The 19,640-nt window shown below is 42.4% G+C and overlaps 1 protein-coding gene across 2 annotated transcripts in view; it reads left to right on the forward strand.

Annotated features, from left to right (window-relative positions):
• Positions 1-19,640, forward strand: part of eml1 (EMAP like 1) — a 233,323-nt gene that overhangs the window by 175,690 nt on the left and 37,993 nt on the right. For both annotated transcript variants that reach the window (XM_041214024.1, XM_041214023.1), the window contains exons 4-5: positions 13,701-13,835; positions 15,724-15,752. In XM_041214024.1, coding sequence (XP_041069958.1) covers positions 13,701-13,835; positions 15,724-15,752 — 164 coding nt within the window. The remainder of the gene's footprint in view (positions 1-13,700; positions 13,836-15,723; positions 15,753-19,640) is intronic.

Consider the following 19,640-nt stretch of genomic DNA (forward strand, 5'->3'; position numbering starts at 1 on the left):
GAAGAGCCCAAGTGGCCTTCGCATTGTTCAGGAAACCTCATCCACGGGCAGGATGAGGTTTGCTGAAGGCTTTATAAAATCATTAATTTATTTTTGCACAATTCACAGACATGCCCCAGCCCATGTGACAGTGTCACATGAGGGCACATGTTTAAATAACTTTTTACTTTATTTTTAAACAAGTTTTATAACCTACTTAATCTCCCTGAGGCAGCTCCATGCCTCAGGGAGATTGCTGTGCTCTTTTGTGTGCATGCACGAAAGAGCACAGGACCCAATTCTCCCTCCTCCCCCCCGCCCGCACAGGTAGCGCTGGCCATGCGTCACGCTGGGTGGGCCTTAATTGGCCCGCCCACGTAAAATGGCGGTGCGCACTCGATCGCGGGTGATGATTGGCTCCGCGCCCGCCCCCGCCCACTCCCCTCCAGCCTGCCTGCCATAGGAAAAATTCTCCCCTAAGTGTTCAAGAAGGCAGTTTATCTTTCAAGGACAATTAGGGATGGACAATAAATGCTGGCCTTGCCAGCGATGCTCACATTCTGTGAATGAATAAAAAAAATCTTAAATACAGATGTATTTTTGTTTTATTAAATTAACAAAAGACTGAATTTTTTTTTTGAAAAAAGCAATAGCTTTTATTCTACAGTTGTCAGTAGCGAGACAGTGCTGTACTGGTAACGTCACAGAATTAGTAGTGGTCCAGTCAAATGCTGTGAGGACATGGGTTCAAATCCCACCATGGCAGCTGGTGGAATGTAAATTCAGTTAATACGTTGAGGAATATAAAGCTAGTTTCAGTAATAACAACTCTAAGACTATCATCAATTGTCATAAGACCCCACCTGTTTCACTAATGACCTTTAGGGAAGGAAATCTGCCAAGTTTACCTGGTCTGGCCTACATGTGACTCCATATCCACAGCAATGTGATTGACTCTTAACTGTCCTCTGAAATGATCTAGCAAGCCACTCAGTTGAAGGGCAATTAGGGGTGGGCAACAAATGCTGGCCTTGCCACCCACATCTCGCAAAAGTATAAATTAAAAAAATTATTTACTTATTTAAGCCTTCAACTAACAATTAACTTAACTACTCAATACAGTAACAGAGGAATGTGTTATTATAGCCTTCATCATGACTGTGAGATTATACAACTTCTATTAAAACAGCTAATGATGTAATCCTTTCTATTAGGTTTATTTCTCTGTTGATGAAACGTTCATAAATATTACTCACATGTCAGCTTCACAGCGCTTTCCACCAGTGAGATAAAATATTTGTATATGAAATAATATGTTTTATGGCTCAAAGTTTTTATAAATTAGCATTAAAGGATTCATATTTGAACTTTTTTATTTCAGCTGTTAGTAATGACTAAATTCTTGGCATCTTTCCCAGCAAGAGTCTTCATTTAATTTACGTGGATAAATTTATTCCCAGTTGATTTGGACAGTAGGGTAGTATCTTAATGACTTTATGATTATGTATGCAGAATAGCTTTGCTTAAATAATTGAGTTACTTTGAAAAAGGCTACACAGAACTAAAGAAGTCAAAATGACCTGGCACACACACATACGTAACAGCAAACAAAGCAAGGACATACTGTTATTAGCAGCAGGATAAGTAATTTTAAAATGCTGTTAAACATGACACAAAGGTTGTTTTTAATATCAGAATAAGCTGATCATTGGATAAAACTCTTTTTCATTAGCGATTGGTGGAACAGGATTAAAAGCAAAATGCTGCCCCAGAAGGTCAAATTAATATTGTATTGATTAGCTGGAGTAACACAAAACTAGAATTATATGAAGATTGCTTTCATTTTGACCTCCTTAGTTGCTAATGTGTTCTAAATTGCTATTCAAGATAACATTCCTTGCCATATAAATTAGGAGTCATCATTAAGGGAAATCTTCCTTCAGCTAATTAGATGGAATTGTTAAATAAGGACATTATTGAGCATCATTAATGGGCATGCTTTCAGACAGGCATTCCACCACCTCTGGCTTTTGTATTTGAGATGAGAATATTTTTTTTGATTTATGAAGGAAATAATGTTTAAACTCCATCATAAATGGATCTAGGGTTGCTTTTGATTTTACTTCTTTTACTTTTGCTCCAGTCTTGCTTTGTTGCAGTGTGTGGGTGGCAAGGGCATGTTACTCTGTTGGCACAATATTATGGTACACTTGTGATGGCCTTGCATTCCATTTCTCATCATGGCAAGCTTCTGATTTTGGCCTTATTTCTGGAAAGGGTTGGAAGAGCAGAGAGAGACCCTAGGTCATTCCCAATAGAAAAGAACGGAACAATGGTGAGCAAGCCACTCTAAACCACACACATGCTTGCCAAATTAGTCACTGACCCTTGTGCAATACTGACCATTGGTTTTTTATTCTCTACGTGTTGTTATCCCATTTTTACTTTTAAATGTGGCTTGTGCTTGTCCATATTATTTGTCGAAACCTCCAGATATAATACGTTTGAGCTTTGGTGGTGCGTCATGGCACTGGATGTAAAGCAATGTTTTTGTGATGCATGAGTCTAAGTGAGATATTGCTATTGTTACATCCTTTTTGTTAACAGTAGGCTCAGAGAGCAAAGGTACTCTACTACAGTGGCAAAGAAGCCTCAAACATGTAGAAAAAAGTAATAAAAATGGAAAATGCTGGAAAAGCTCAGCAGGTCTAGCAGCAGCTGTGGAGAGAGAAACAGAGTCAATGTTTCGAGTCCATATGACCCTTCTTCAGAGCTGAAGAGAAATGAAAATGTGATGAAATCTATACTGTTTAAGGGGGATGCAGCCGGTGAAGCTGGATAGAAGGCCAGCGATAGGTGGGGACAAAGGAGAGATTGACAAAAATGTCATAAACTAAAGGATAAAGGGAGCGTTAATGGTAGTGGTAAGGGCTAAAAAAAAGTAGAACCTAGAAAAAAGCAATACCTTAGTATCATTGTTGTACACCATTGTGTGTGTGTGTGTTAGCTGGTGACAAGACACAGAATACGTTATTACCTTCAATGGTTGTGCATGTACAAAAGATAAAACTGGTTGAATTGCTATAGGATTTAGAATTAGATTCAGCATTTGATTCCCAAGTACAACAGATAAATGCTTTGTGATAAACTTTTACAAATCACTGATTAGGCCTCAGCTCTGGAGTATTAATAACCAATTCTGGGCACCAGATTTTCGAAAGGATCGAAAAGCTTTGGAGATGGTGCAGAGGAATATAATTTAGTAATATCATTTTACCAAAATGATATCAGATTGAGGAAATCTAGATCAGTGGGGAGATTAGAAAAACTATGATCATTCTCCTTAGAACAGAGAAGAGATTTAATAGAGGCAAAATTGAATGGTTTTGATAGAGAAAGTTGGCTGGAGTTCAAGGAAGGGCCATAATCAGAAGATACAAATTTAAGGTAGTCGGCAAAAGAGTCAGAGGGGAGATGAGAATTTTTTAAATGCAGCTATTTGTTATGATTGGTGATGTACTATCAGGGAGATGTGAGGAAGCAGATTTAATGGTAGCTTTCAAAAAGGAATTGGATACACATTTGAAAATGAAATATTTGCAGGACACCAGGGTAGTGGGGGGTGGTGGTGCTGGGGGGAGGTTGTGGGGGAACAGGGGAATAGATATTTATTTTAAAGAAGTATAACAGGCCAGATGGCATCCTTCTGTACTGTATGATTCTTTAGACGGAATCTTACTTTCTTAGTTTTTAAATGTAGGCCGGGACCATTTCCAGTTCCCAACCCCAATGGGTTCTGAGGCCTGCCCAGTTTCCCAGAGGCAAACAATTAGCAAGCAGGATGGCCAATGGGAGCACCCGAGGCTTTGGGTGGCCAGCTGTCCCACCGGGAAAGAGGTGGGTGCTGCTGCTGTGGATGGCAGGTCACGTAAGCACATCAAGAAGACTTCAAAAATTTTAAAGTAAGAAAGGCCACAGCTACCAGGCCGGCATGGTGAAGGTGGAGCCCCTCCATAAGATGGCATATAGCCCTTGCTGTCTGATATTCATGTCCCCAAGGGATAGGGGGAAATTAAACGAGGCCTCGTTGGCTCCCTAGCTTGCTGCAGGATGCCACCTCCAGCCATCTGCCAGGGCTTAGCCTAAGAGGGCTTGCCCATCGTGATGATCCCAGCATCATGAACATTTTGCCACATTTGGGCACTTAATTGCCACTAATTGGTTACTCCTTGCTGCTGTGAGGTAACAGGTTCTGATCTGACCCTGTCTCCAGCTAGATTGCTCAGAAGTGGGATTGCATTGGGTGTATGACCTGACACACAACTTTCCCCATCCCCCATCTCCAAAGCCGCCTCCCCATGGGGGGCTGATAAGATTCTACTCCATGACTCAAAATCCCTGTGGAATCTATCTTATTTTTACATAGGAGCCCTGGGTAAAACAAGCATAAAATGACTGTCTCCCTGCAATCATTGTGCATAATCCTATTGGCAATAGACATGCATGTTAGCAGAGGTGATGCATTTATTAACAATACAGTATTTAGTCCAGTTCGAGTTTTTAAAAATGTATGGCATTGTAATGTATCACGGAGAATGTTTATATCTCACTTGAGTTAGGCTGGTGAATAAATTGTCACCTTGTACTTTACAGCAGTTTTCTCTAACATTTACGATTAATTGTTTTCACCTACACTCTGTATGTTTCCATAAGATTTTCTTCCTTATTGTCTTTTGCATGTCATTCATTTTTCTTTTCTTCCATATTGCATCTCATTTCTGGATGTAGCAAGCAAGGGTGGCTGACTAGTATGTCTAACCTGAATAAAACTACTAAAAGGTGAGGTTACCTTGAACTCAGTTGAAATAGGAAGTTGAATAGAGCACTCTGCTAATACACAAATCTCTTTTTCCACATTTCTTGACACCCTTATCTGGACACAAAGAAGGTTACTCATAAAGTACAGCAATTGCATTTGGGAAAGTAAGATATTTCCATTGCAGCTGGAATAACCAAAAGAAGTTGACTGGACTGTTAAGCTATGTTAAACTGAGCTTTACAGGGGATCATTGACATTTTCCATGTTATCAATGCGAATTGTCAATCTGTTGTTTATGCTGCAGAACTGGAGAGGAGAAAGTGGCATCATTCAAGAATAGCCTCAAATAGCATCTTCCCATATTAGTAGCACAGTCCACCTGATGGAGGGCATTTATCTATCTTAATCTGAAGTTTCAGGTTTCGAAAATCACACAGCATCCCATTATGCATTCCAATGATAAATCCAAAGAATTCCTCTTATGTCAGTGGCAGTTGTTATTTTTGACTGGATTTATCTGGTTAAACCGGATATAATTTTTGAGTATTTTTTCCTCTCTGTAGGCGATTGAATGACAATATTCCACTTGTACGTAGTGATTCAGAATATTGTACAAGTCATAGTTAGGGGCGTGCTTTTTTCAAAATTATTCTACACCATTAAATTTTTTAAAATTCATTCATGGAATATGGGCATCGCTGGCTAGGCCAGCATTTATTGCCAATCCCTAATTGCCCTTGTTCAGAGGACATTTTTTAAGAATCAACCACATTGCTGTGGGGCTGGACCAAGTAAGGACAGCAGATTTCCTTCCCTAAAGGACATTAGCGAACCAGTTGGGTTTTTACAACAATTGACAATGGTTTCATGGTCATCATCAGACTTTTAATTCCAGATTTTTTTTATTGAATTCAAATTCCACCATCTACCATGGCGGGATTCAAACCCAGGTCCCCAGAGCATTATCCTGGAATACTGGTCCAGTGACAATACCACTATGCCTCCTGAGCTATGAATATTAGCATGCTGTACTTCCTAGAAGTAGAAATTAAGTATGCTGTAGGTACAAACTCAGCATGCAAGCACTTAGAGAGGCTCCTATTAAAAAGGCAATTGTTTTTGCAGAAAACTATGGATTGCTTTATTTTTACACATGAGCACTCAATTCCTCCAATTGCAAATACAGCTGCTACTGATTCTACTTTCGTTCTTTCTCCATTTGTTTGGATAATCCCATTCCTGGAAGCTGTATGTTGTTAATAATACAAAAGTACAACTCTCAGCAATTTAAAGCTACAATACAATTGCTGGAAGTTTTATAAATGCAATTCTGGGTTTCCAATGAATTATTTGTTCCCTTTTTGCTTTACTAACTATTGTATTACTGGCTACAAGGTATTTTTGAGTGAATCTCAGGAAAATGAATTCCACACAGGTTTTCATTTTTCATCAATGTCCATAGTAGCTAGTTTTAGCGCTACAATAAATGACTTTATCATACATGGCAGCTGATTCAATAGAAATTACACTGAATGACCTTCATCATTTCATGCTCTTTAGACATTGCAGGAAATCTCACAGGTTTTTAGGTAAATGATTTTAAGAGTATTAACTGGATGATTATCTTCAAACCTCATTTGTATAGGCATTAGAAACCCGTGCACAATAAGTTAGTAATATTCTGCCTGATATACCATCAGACTCTGTGGCAGCGTAAAGTGTTCCTCCTATAAGTGAGAGACACTAACCTGCCTTATAAAGGACATCATCCTATTTCCCTCCAATACTTTGTTTTCTTTCAGTAATTTTTTTCTAGGAAAAAGTGTACTTTGTTGCTTGCATAGTTTTGGTGAGAATTTTTGGGGGGCATGGGCCATGTGGTGCAGGATATAATGGTAGGTATTCTATGCTATTAGGGATTCAAATAAAGTATAAAGGGCTTTTGCCAGGCTGCAGTAGATATATTGATGTCTTGCTTTTCACTTATAAATGTCATTCAAAAAGTGAACTGAAGTGCACAACTTCTGCCTATCCCATGGAGAGATCCATGCATCCATTGTCTAAACAAGTCTATTGACATCTCTTTTCTTATTTACAATATTTATTTTCTCCTATATTTAACTTTTCTTTTTCAATTTCCACTCACTCGTTTTTCTTCAGAAGACCACTCTAGAATATTGCATAGTTCTGGTCATCTTAATATAAAAGTGTTTATAAAGGCACTGGAGAGGGTGCAAAAAGATTACAAGGATGATACAAGAACTGTGAGGTTATACCTGTCAGAAAAGATGACCAGGCTGGGTCTCTTTTCTGTTATAATTAGAACATTGTGGGTTGACCTTAGAGAGGTCTTTAAAATTATGAAAGGTTTTGTTAGGCACAGACAGAATATATCCATTTGTCAGGAAGAGCAAAACTAGAGGCTACCAAATAAACTAGTCACCAGGAAACCAAAAAGGAACTTCAGAAGAAGCTTATTAAACTAAAGAGTGGTGAGAATGTGGAACTCACTACCACAAGTATTAGTTGATGTGTTTGAGGGGAAGCTAAGTAAGAATATTGGAGCAAAGGGAATAGAAGATTATGCTGATAGAGTTAGATAAGAACAGATGGGAGGAGCCTCAAGTGGAGTATGAACACCAGCATTGTCCATTTGGGCCAAATGGCCTTTTTTTGCTGTAAATTCTATGTAATTCCACCTAACTTGATTCATTTATAAACACATTAACAAAGCTTGATGACAATTTTCCATGTTTCTTTATTTTTCAACGTTTTTATATTCCTCAAGCTCATGGAATGCTATTGTTTTTACGTTTTGTCCTTTGTATGATCATCAAATGTTTTCCACAGCCTGGTGCTGCATGTTTCAGATGCAAATTGAGTACCTTCTTTCAGCCCCAAATCCACCCTGTAAACCCAGATGCAGAAGATTGTCCCTACTAGTCCGCTGTTTAATTCCCATGCCTAAATCTCTAATGAATTGTTTTAGTGCTACTGCCAGCTGTGTGTGATTCGGTAACAAAGCGTAACCCGTTCTATGCTTTAGACTTGTGCCTTGATCAAGAATGTCCAAACACATTTCACCAACACCTCAATTTAGAATTCTTGTCCTTGTGTTCAAAATCCTCCATGATCTCACAGCTTCCCAACTCTGTTATCTACTCATGGCCTGCAACCCTCTGAGAAATCTGCTTTCCTTCAACCCTGGTCTCTTGTGCGCATCCTTTGCTCCACAATTGATGGCTGTGCCTTCAAGCAACTAAGCTCTAGGCTCTCGAATTCCTTCCTCAAACCTCTTTGCTGCACCATCTCTCTCTGACTTTAAGAATCTTCTCATAGCCTGCCTCTTTGACCAAGCATTTGGTCACTGACTTAATGGCCCCTTCTTTGGCTGGGTGCCAATTTTTGTTTGATTACGTCCCTGTCAAGCACTTTTATTAACGGCATTACATAAATCCAAGTTGATGTTACTGAGGACCCTTGCAAAGATTGCTTTCACCCTGTCAGTCTGGGCTGGATTTAAACCAGGCTAACCAGAAACAAAAAAAAGCAACGTTCTTATCCATGTCACAACTCATGTGTTCTCTCACTCGCTTTGTTTTAACTCAACTATTTTATATTCAACGAAGAATGATTTATGGGTGGCAGAAATTTCTGAGAGCAGAAATATCACCATAATGTGCTAAATTGTATAAGGTAGAGCATGAATAAAGGATTCTCTCTCAGTGCACAGATGGTTCTGTGGTCTGCTGGAGGTACACAGATCATCTGATTCTTGCCTGGACAGCTAGCAACAAAGAATGACATGTACTTTGTCATTGTCTTTTGCTAATAACAAGGTACAAATGGAAATTCCAATAGAAACCATTTATATTCTCAAGATCAAATAAGGCTAGATTAGAATCAATGTTCACATAAAACTCAAAAGCCCACTTCAGCTGCCAAGATAATTCCAATATAGCCACATAAAAAAGATCAGAATTACAAGAAATTCATATATTTGTGTAGAAAATGAAAACCCAAGGTTCAACCAGTTGGGTCAGATGCACTCTTCTGTGTTAATTGAGTATAGCCAACATAGATTTAGGGCAGAACTGTCCCAGATTTGCAACAAGTGTGGTAGTGGGTGGGAAAAAGGACATTTTACCCTTCCGCCACAATGGCTTCTCACGCTATATCATCCCAATCCCACTTCATTAATTATGCATACCTGGGAAATATGCCATTCCAATGGCGGGCGGGCTCTCATTCACCCGCCACACCATCACCTCACTGCTTCATCACACCGGGCACCATATTTAAAGTTCAGACATGTGCACACATCTCAGTGCTTCCAGCCCACCACTGCTGCAAAGAAGACGTGGTCCTGAAAGGCAAGAAGACTGCAGCTCCCCAGTTTAATGTCACGTCCCTCGAGCACCTTTTGGACGCAGTGGAGACCCGCTGTGATGTCCTCTACCTCTGCTCTGGCCACAGGATGGGCAGCAACATCACTAATTTGGCTTGGGAGGTGGTGGTCAGCGCCAATGCCCTGCAAAAGAGGACAGCCACCCAGTGCTGCAGTAGGATGAATGGTCTCACCCATTCCGCCAAGGTAAGTCACTCTTCTCATCACACTCAACTCACACACTCTCAAACCCATCGCACATCCTCAGGGATCTCACACCTCAAGGGACAACACCACTAACTCTCATACACACTCACATCTTCCTCAGGCTCATATCCTTTGGAACTCACGTCCTCATCCCGTCCATGTCTCCACTCACCACATAAACATTCCGTGCAGCGCATGTGTCCTGCTCACACTCTCTCCATCTGTTTTCATGCAGGAGAAGCTGGCTCACAACAGCAGGGAGAAGTGAAACAAAAGCAAAAAATGCTGGAAAAGCTCAACAGGTCTAACAGCATTTGATGAGAAAGAAACAGAGTTAACATTTCAAGTCCGTATGAGCCTTCTTCAGAGCTCAGAAGAAGGGTCATACGGACTCGAAACATTAACCCTGTTTCTCTCTCCACAGATGCTGTTAGACCTGTTGAGTTTTCCCAGCATTTTCTGTTTTTGTTTCAGATTTCCAGCATCTGCAATATTATGCTTTCATCGGCGGGGAGATGTCCCTGATCGGGGGTGGAGTGACCCACATTAGACCCCTCACTCACTTTGAGGGGTGTGCCATTGCGCTGACTGGAAAGGATGTGGACCGTACCTGCTCTGATGGTGAGGTCAGCGTCAAACACCCTCGTGAGGATCCTGTACCACATCATCCCTTTCTCAATGCAACTGTGCTCTCTCTCCTGATTTTGACTCTGCTGCCATGCACTAATTATCTGTACTTTGGTTCACAGGGAGCTCTGCCAAGTGATTGACACTCTCATCCAGCCAGTCCCTCAGCTCCATCCAGGTCCTCACCTCCAGCCAAGAGGACACCTCCTCCATTGAAGAACTGGAAATAAGCAGCCTGGAAGACCTGTCACAGCACTTACCCACACCCTCCACCTGTGCAGAGACACACACCTCGGTGGGACTTGATCTAGAGCAGGCTCAGGTTCACAATTTGGTAGTCACCGCATGGACACATTTACGCAGCAGGAGGAGGCAGGTTCAGCCAAGCTTCCTGGCCCTTGGAGGACTGCTGGGGAAGAGGCATCTGTGAAGTTCGAGTCAGATGATGAGCCTCTGGATTTGGCTTTCCAACTCATCCTGGAGAGTCAGTAGAGGGTGGGAACATCACCTAGAGCTATTGGAAGCCCTCAACAGAGTGGCACATGGGTCTGAGGAGTATGTCTGCCTGCTCTCTGATGAAGTGGTGCCCACATGTGCATGTATTGAGGTCTCCATTGAGGTCAAGATGTCAGGATGGGGCCCTCCCAGGGAGGAGAAGCAGCAGCTGGACACTCCTGCCTCATCCACTCAAGAATCTCAGATGCTGTCCATTCCCTCCAAGTCCCCTTTGCCTGTGATTCCCTCAACCTCATCCTCTTACCACAGAGGGAGCAGCTGGCCCACAGGAGGACAGCCAAAGCAAGCCGGGGCCCCCAAGGCCTTGACTGTCCAGGGGATCCATGCCAGAGGCATCAGAGGCAACTGGGCCAACCATTGCACAGGCTGTCTCCAACCCTGCCGCGGATGTCAGGGCAGCACCTGGAAGTCTAAGACGTTCAAAAGTTAAGAAATTCTGATCACAGTTGGTTGCATGGGTGAACATATTTTGTCACTTCACAATCTGAAAATATATTCACTTTCACTGAATAATGTGTAATGGTGTTTTTCAGCTTCATTGACAAGCTTCGTGTGTCCACCCATTGCATCCCCCCAACCACCTCCCGACCTAGCAGTTAAGCTGCACGCAGCCGGCACACAAATGACTCTGGAGGGACAAGTGTGTGTGTGGGGACGCGGATCCTTCCCGCATTACACCCATCTCAATGTTCTGAGCATTTTCAATGCTGCCTGCCGGGGTTCTCTTTCAGTTGTCCATCTGAGCTGACCTGCATCTCTACCCACCCACTGATCACACTCCCAAGCAGTAGCTGTTCTCACCCACCACGACTCTCATTTCACTTTCAATTTAGCAAGCATGGTAGTGCTACAGTTTTTCTTGAGCTTCCCCGTCCTTTCCCCTCCCCCAGTCACCCATTTCCTTTCCCCCATTATTGTCGACTCTCCTGGCATCACCTTCCACCTTCACACCATGATCTACCAACCACAACTCTTTTCTTTTGGAAATGTCCAGGTGAACTTGCACGTTCCCTTCCTTCCCAAAAATCCCACCTCCACCTTCATTGGCCTCCCCAACTTCCTCCTTCCCATCCCCAGTGCCCACGTCTGCCTCCAAGTCCCCAACAACTACCCTCACTGTCCCTTCCACCAATACCGTCGCACCCTCATCCTCCCACCCTACTGCCTCACTCTGCCATCGGTCATTCTCACCATTCCCTTTTACTACACCCACCCTCAGTTCGCAGAAGGCAGTCAGGGACTCATCAGAGCCCTCCCTTGCACGTTCACCTAGACATCCCCCCTACAGACTAATTCCCCGCCTTGGAACTCCTTCCCCCTTGGAACTCCTTCCCCTCTTGGAACCCCTTCCCCACTTCTGACACACCCCCCCCCAACCACGACCTCCCACCCACCGGACTCCTGCTCTGACTTAGTCCTTCCCCCTTCCTGACTCCTTACTCCACCCTTACCTCTTCTGCAACCCTTACTCCTTCCCCTCTCTGGACTCCTTCCTCCCCGTGGACTCCTTCCCTTCTCTGGACTCCTTCCCCCATCTAAAGTCCTTCCCTTAGACCTTCCTCTGTCCCTTACACCCACCTCCCCAGTTGCTGTCTTCTCCCCCGATACTCCCTCCTCCCCCCATACTCCCTTCCCCCCCACCTCAACCTCTCGACACTTTTGCTCCCCCACTCCCAACCTCACTACCCCCGACACCGTCGTTCCCCTCATCCGAACCTCACCCCCACCCCCATCACTCCCTGCCACTGACACACCTTCATCTCCCAGTCGATGCTAGATCTTCTTCTCCTGCCCACCAGTACATCTTCCTCTCCAAAACACAACTGGACCTTCCTCTTCACCCCCTCGACAATCATCCATTGTGAGCAAACCCTCAACGGTGACTTTCCAACTTGCATGAGCTGCTTCGCGGCAGAGCTATGTCCTCGAGAATCCACTCAGCATGCGATGGATGTTCCACCAGTATGCCCTTGCTGTTGGACTCCAGTATCTTCTGCCCCTCAGATGTCCACGATGTGAGCAAGGCCTTGATGGTAAGTCCTGACTTCAGCACGTCACAGTTGTCAAGACGTGTTCTGCACTGGCGTGTTTTCCTGCCGACATGGGCAGATAATCCAGCGTGGCAGGATTGTTCCAGCGAGCTGGGCTTATAATGATATGCAGATGTGTTCCAATGAGGTTCTCGATGTCTGACGGTGGGAAACACAGCCCCCCATTGATGAGCAGAGTGGACAATTGCAAGTTGATTTCACGACATCGTGAAACTGATTTTTTGCCTTCTCGCCATATTGTCCACTCACACCCCCAAACACGCCCAACACCAGCGGGCACGGAAAATTCCGTCCTTAATATTATAAACTTAGTAAGGGATCTTATAACTGTAAAATAGAACAGGATTTTTCCAAACAAATTCAACTTTGTATTGGGGCAGTTTTTTGACTCAACTATACTCTTGATAAGTAATAGAAAAAATGTGGAAAATTAGAGCCAGAAACTTGGTAGAAACACACATAAATCCTCAAATCTTTGAGTCATGGAGCCATTATGGCACAGAAGGAGGCCATTTGGATCATCAGGTCCATGCTGGCTCTCCATAGAGCAATCCAATTAGTCCCATTCACCCACCCTATCTCCATAGCCTTGCAAGTTTATTTCCCTTAGATGCCTATCCAATTTCCTTTTGAAATCATTCATCGTCTCAGCCTCCTCAATCCTCAGAAGCAGTGAGTTCCAGGTCATTACTTCTTGCCATGTAAAAAGGTTCTTCCTCACATCCCCCCGCATCTCTTTCTTAAAAACATTAAACATATGTCCACTAGCCATTGTACCATCAACTAATGGGAACAGCTTTCCTCTGTCTACCTTATCTAAACCTGTCATAATCTTCTACACCTCTTATCAAATCTCTCAATCTCCTTTGCTCCAAGGAGAACAACTTCAGCTTCTAGGTTCTTGTGGTTTATTTAAGGTATATGCTTTTAAAATATTAAATCCTCTTTAATGTAGCAAATTTTGAATATTTATTTTGAATTAAAGTAAAATCTGAAGGAGGCAGCCATGCAATTGGAAAATATTTCATTTGAAATAAGTAGATGGTTCTCAAAATAAATACAACTGCAACAATTACATCAATATTTTGAATTCATGAGCCATTTTTTAACCTAGTGCTGTGAAGAGAAGCAACTCTTCTGAGCGAGTGTCATCAGCTGCACGTAGAGAGAGCTTTGGAGAGTCAAAGAACAGCAGGACCCGCACTGGTTCAACTAGCAGTGGTTCCAGTGGGAAAAAGACCAGCGACAGGTAAATTGAAGTGCTTATTTATGTTTTCTAAGATTCCTACACAATCTATAATGTTGAACTGAAGTTTAATGGTATTATCTCTGCCATGGAGGAAAGGATTAACATGTTACTTGTGCCTTCCATTGTTAGTAGATAGCATCAGCTGGGGGTAAAAAAACACCATTAATGTCCCCTTCCTTAGACTTGAACTAAATCTGTTGGCCAGGGGTGATTTATTAGTCCCTTCAGTGTGCAGCAACAAAGTAGCATGGGGTGTGACCCAGAGAGGGGCAAATTTTGAAAATTTCAAATGCATTTTATCAAAATAACAGTAAAGAGTGTTACATTTTTATCTCTTAAAGGCAGTTACCCAGCATAATTTGATCATAGAGTCATAGAGGTCTACAGCACAGAAAAAGGTCCTTAGGCCCATCGAGTCTGCACCGGTCAAACAAGTACCAAACTATTCAAATCCCATTTTCCAGCACTAGGCCCATAGCCTTGTATGCTGTGGCATCGCAGTGCACATCTAAATACTTCTTAAAAGTTATGAGAGTTTCTGCCTCTATCACCCTTTCAGGCAGTGAGTTCCAGGTTCCCACCACCCTCTGGGTGAAAAAATTCTCCCTCACATCCCGTCTAAACCTCCTGCCCCTTACCTTAAATCTATGCCCCCTGGTTATTGATCCCTCCACCAAGGGGAAAAGCTCCTTCCTGTCTACCTTATCTGTGGCCCTCATAATTTTATACCCCTCAATCATGTCCCCCCTCAATCTCCTCTGCTCCAGGGAAAATAACCCCAGCCTATCCAATCTCTTCTCATAACTAAAACTCTCCAGCCCAGGCAACATCCTGGTAAATCTCCTCTGCACCCTCTCTAGTGCAATCACATCCTTCCTATAATGTGGATTCCAGAACTGCAAGCAATACTCTAGTTGTGGCCTAACTAGCGTTTTATACAGTTCCAGCATAACCTCCCTGCTCTTATATTCTATGCCTCGACAATAAAGGCAAGTATCCCACATGCCTTCTTAACCACCTTATCTACCTGTCCCGTTACCTTAAGGGACCGGTGGGCATGCACACCAAGGTCCCTCTGATCCTCGGTACTTCCCAGGGTCCTACCATTCATCGTGTATTCCCGTGCCTTGTTTGTCCTGCCCAAGTGCATCACCTCACACTTATCCGGATTAAATTCCATTTGCCACTGATCAGCCCATCTGACCAACCCATCTGACCAGCCTGTAATCTAAGGCTATCCTCCTCACTATTTACCACCAATTTTCGTGTCATCCGCGAACTTACTGATCAATCTTCCTGCATTCAATTCTAAATTGTTTATATATACCACAAACAGCATGGGACCCAATACTGATCCCTGTGGAACCCCACCGGTCACAGGCATCCAGTCACAAAAACACCTCTCGACCATCACCCTCTGCTTCCTGCCACTTAGCCAATTCTGGATCCAATTTGCCAAATTGGATCATTATGAAGTGATTTGAATTTGTAGGGGCACGAAATAAAGGTGCACCGGTTCAGTTCAGGTTTCAATGTCTGCTATGAGATCATTCTGAAGAGATAACCTTAGATTGATTGATATTAAAACATCCTGACATGATGTCGATATTGAAGGCCAACTTCAATTGGTGTCTTTTGCACCTATAAGGTTGATGAGGCTTAAGTAGCTGAATTGACTGAGGGCTCCATGTAACAGCGCTATGGATGATAGCCTGCAGCTGGCGTAGTGACGGCTGTTGTAGATAGTTCCAAATCAACTCAACAATTTTTTTAAAAATTAACTATTTTTTAGACGAGAAAAGTAACTGTATGGTCTTAATACATGCAATCTATTTAAGAGGTACTAACACTGATGTAAAGATTCAGTATAATATTGTTTCTTTCACAGTAAACCCAAGGATCCTCTCTTTAATGCAGGTGAGTAGCTACAAACATTATTCTTTTTCAATGCTAGTTTTCTGAAGTGTTCATTTAGACTGTCATGAAGTTGTAACATTCTTGCTTTTTGTGCTTTGCATCCTTTCCTCATTTGATTTTCTTGCTCTTTAAAATGAAAATTTTTGTCTTTCATTCTCCTAAATTCTTAAAAACCTAATTTTGGAAAGTTAGGGATAGGATTCAACCAGAATACCACAGCAGCGTGTCATCCACAACAAGCATTCATAAAATTTCTGAGGTAGACACCATGTGGGACCTACTGACTGAAGCTGAGGTTTTTTTTATTGAACAATGAGTCATAATGTGATGCTCAATGCATTCTTTTCCTTTGCTTAATACATTTGTGAAAGATAATTGCTACCAAGCAATAGAGTACTTGTTCCTGAGGTTTTGCTCTGTTCCTGTCGACTCCCCTCCAACGCCCCCCCCCCCCCCCCCCCCCCCCCCCCCCCCCCCCCCCCCCCCCGCCCCCACCCACCGCCCCCCAAACCTTCCTATTCACCCATGCATCCTTTCAGGAGCTATATTTCTTTGCATATCTTCTTCAACCAGGTTGACTGTTGCCAACACAGCATCATATGTAGTCATTAGGAAGACCAGTTCCAAAGCATATAAATCATCCTAGCTTTCATGCCTCTTTCTCCTTTCCTTGTCCCCCAAAATGGAATAACTGATGTTCACATGGTGGTTCTCATAGTAATGCAGTAAGGGATGGGGCTGATGATATTGGTATCCCAGTGAAAAAGCTATTACTGCCTTGACTGTCACCTATCTAGGTTTTTATTGGAGACACTCTTAAGATCTGTAAAATTAGATCATTAGGCAGCTAAGATAGTTTACTGTTGCCTTTGAAAAGGACACAGGTCTTCAATGTACTGCAGGAACTCGCAAGCCTCCTTAGGCAGCACCTTCCAAACCCATGACCACTACCACCTAGAAGGACATGGGTAGCAAACACATGGGAACACCACCACATGGAAGTTCCCCTCCAAGCCATTCACCATCTGACTTGGAAATATATCAGCATTCCTTCATTGTCGCTGGGTCAAAATCCTGGACCTCCGTCCCTAACAGTACTACACCACAAGGACTGTAGTGGTGCAAGAAGGCAGCTCACCACCATCTTCTTAAGGGCAATTAGGGTGGGGTAATATATGCTGGCCTAGCTAGCAACGCTCACATCCCATGAATGAATTTTTAAAAATGGCTATTTTTTTTCATGCACAAAATGTAGGTAAGTGATATTACTCTGGACCTGCAGTTCCCGTTAGAAATTCCCTTATGATGAAACACTTATATAAATTATACAACTAAAGGCCAATTTTCCTTTGCAGCAATTTTTCATGTGTTATTGGGAGGAAAACAAAGTCGATGGAAATATGGGTGCTATTACATTGTTCCCATTTTGCTCCAGTGTAGAACTACATCTGAACTTCCTTTGACTTTTCTGCTGTCTGCCCTTGACTGCATTTGAAAAGGGTCCAGCAATGTAAGGGGTATTGTACCCAAATTTACTTTAATAATGAAAAGTGCACTTCAGGGGCAAACAGCCCCCTGTGTGATTTATTTCTGAGCTGCTGTTTAAGTGCTACCGATCTTAAGGAATATGTTGGTATTGTCAAGATAGATCTTTAATGTTAAGTTGATAAATATAAAATAGCATTGTTTGAGGACTTATTACAAAATGCTGGAATTCACTACAGTTCAAAAGTCTTGGCTGTAAAGTGATTTAGGAAGTTCCAAGGTCATGAAAGGCATTAACAAATAACAAGTTCTTCTTCAGAGGAGGAAACATTTGGCTATAAACCTGAAATAAAAAGAGAAACCACACAGATAAATAAACATGCTCCTAATCCTGCACCCTAAATCTTCATATGAACACTTATTTCCCCAGTCCATCTGCCAGCTGCTTGGCACTATGTTCAGTTCTCTTACCAGCTCCCTACATGGTAGAAATATCCCAAGATGCTTCACAGGAAGGGATATTAGGAGAAATAAACAAAACCTTGGTCATAGAGATAAGTTTACAGACATCCATAAAGAATATGGGGGTAGGGTGAGGAGTTGGAGGGGTTTATGGAGAGAATTCCATAGTTTGAGGCCTGGAGGCATGGTTGTGACTCATGGAATAAAAAGAGGGTGGGATGCACAAGAGGCCTAGGCAGACGGTGAGTTTGGGGAGGGGATTGTAGGATCGGAGTAGCTTACAGTGATAGGGAGTGGCTGGGTCATAAGGGGATTTAAATACAATGAGAATTCATAAGAGTGTATGTTACCCTACAAGCAGTATGGAACGAAGTGATCTGAATTACTCAGAATTGAGCAGAGGTTTGCTATGCACGAAGATTGGTGAGAGAGGAGGGTTGAGTAGTTGGGGTTGCTGCTTGTAAAGAAATGGAAAACAGACCTTGAAGACCCATTACAGAATGCCAAGAGAGGCAGAGTGGTTAGCTGTGTGCTTACTTAAGAGACATTCTTGGGATTGTAGCAGAGGCTTTGGGTTGGGTTGGGATAGAGAGTGCAGGAAGAAAATACCTGAGAGGAGAGAAATAAAAGGTGGTGTGACCAGTTGAGGGGAAGGGAAGAGAACAACAGAAGGGTCAAGAAAAATAAATGAGAGCGACTCAACTGTTGGTGCCCATTTTTTCCCCACAGTGATCACTAGGCATACTTAGTGGTCTTACAAAAGTGCCTGTCTGACTTCGATTTTGGTTCTTACTCCAGTTAGGTTTTAAATTTGGAGTATTTGAATGAATTTCACTGAGTTTGAAACTTGAATGAATTCCAGGTACTGCTGTTATTATTTTTTAATAATGCGCTATGTTCCTAAAGGAGAGAAACATTCCAAATGCCTGATATGAATATGCAGCTGATTAACAGCTGACCAAGTCAAAGCACATGTTTATTAATATAGGATTTTTTTGAAAAGTCATGTCTGGTGAATTGTTGGGTAATACCTTTTTAGTGTCTGAGGGATTGAGAGTCCGTTGCTTCCCAATATATCTTGAATGAAATTTGCATGTAATGGATTTATTAAAAAATGCTAAGATAAGTGAGGAACTCGAGCTTCTATGTCGTATGACAGCTTATTTAGAAGCTGTAAATGAATATGGCTGTGCAGTCCTTAGAACAGGTGTTAGGTGAACCTGACTTTCCTCATACACATCTTTATCTAGCACTTCTGTCTCTGTCTCTGTAATCACAAGGGAAGCGCCGTGTGATGCATTGCAAAGGTAGGTCTCATTTGTGCAATATTCTAGCTCTCTGAACGTACCTGTTTCCTACTGTCAGGTCTCATTCACATGCACACACAGCCCCTTCTGCAAGCATGCATACATTTTCTTTGAAATGCAAAGCTTTCCTCCTGGGAATCATTTTTCAATGCAACCAAACTTTCCAAGTGCATTAAACAGACTTTCCTTGGAGCCATAACCATCCTAGATGTTGGTGGTGGGGTGTGGAGGGGGGGATGGTAGTGGGAGAACCATGAATTAATGAGGAGGTCTCCTTTATGACTCATAGATCCTTGTGTTGTCTTTCAATTTGGCTTGTTGAGTCATGTGACTGACGTGCAGAGAGCTATGCCACATGTCATGTAGTGTTGCCTGCTTTTGAAAAGTTTGCATCAATTCACCACTGCTTGAAAAATAAATCACCTTTCAGGATGTACTGTCATTTTGTAATATCTGCACGAGAGTTTGTCAAAATGTACTAATCTTTAAAAACAAAATTCTTGTAGTTGATCCAAATTTAGTAGAGGCATAACTCTCAGTCAGCAGCGACCTTGCCAAAAATCACATGAATGCTAGTAGACAAAACACAGAATTGAACATAGTCTTTCTGTTAGCAGCAAATCCCATGTAATGA

This window comes from Carcharodon carcharias, chromosome 20, assembly GCF_017639515.1.
Source record: "Carcharodon carcharias isolate sCarCar2 chromosome 20, sCarCar2.pri, whole genome shotgun sequence".
Taxonomy (NCBI): Eukaryota; Metazoa; Chordata; class Chondrichthyes; order Lamniformes; family Lamnidae; genus Carcharodon; species Carcharodon carcharias.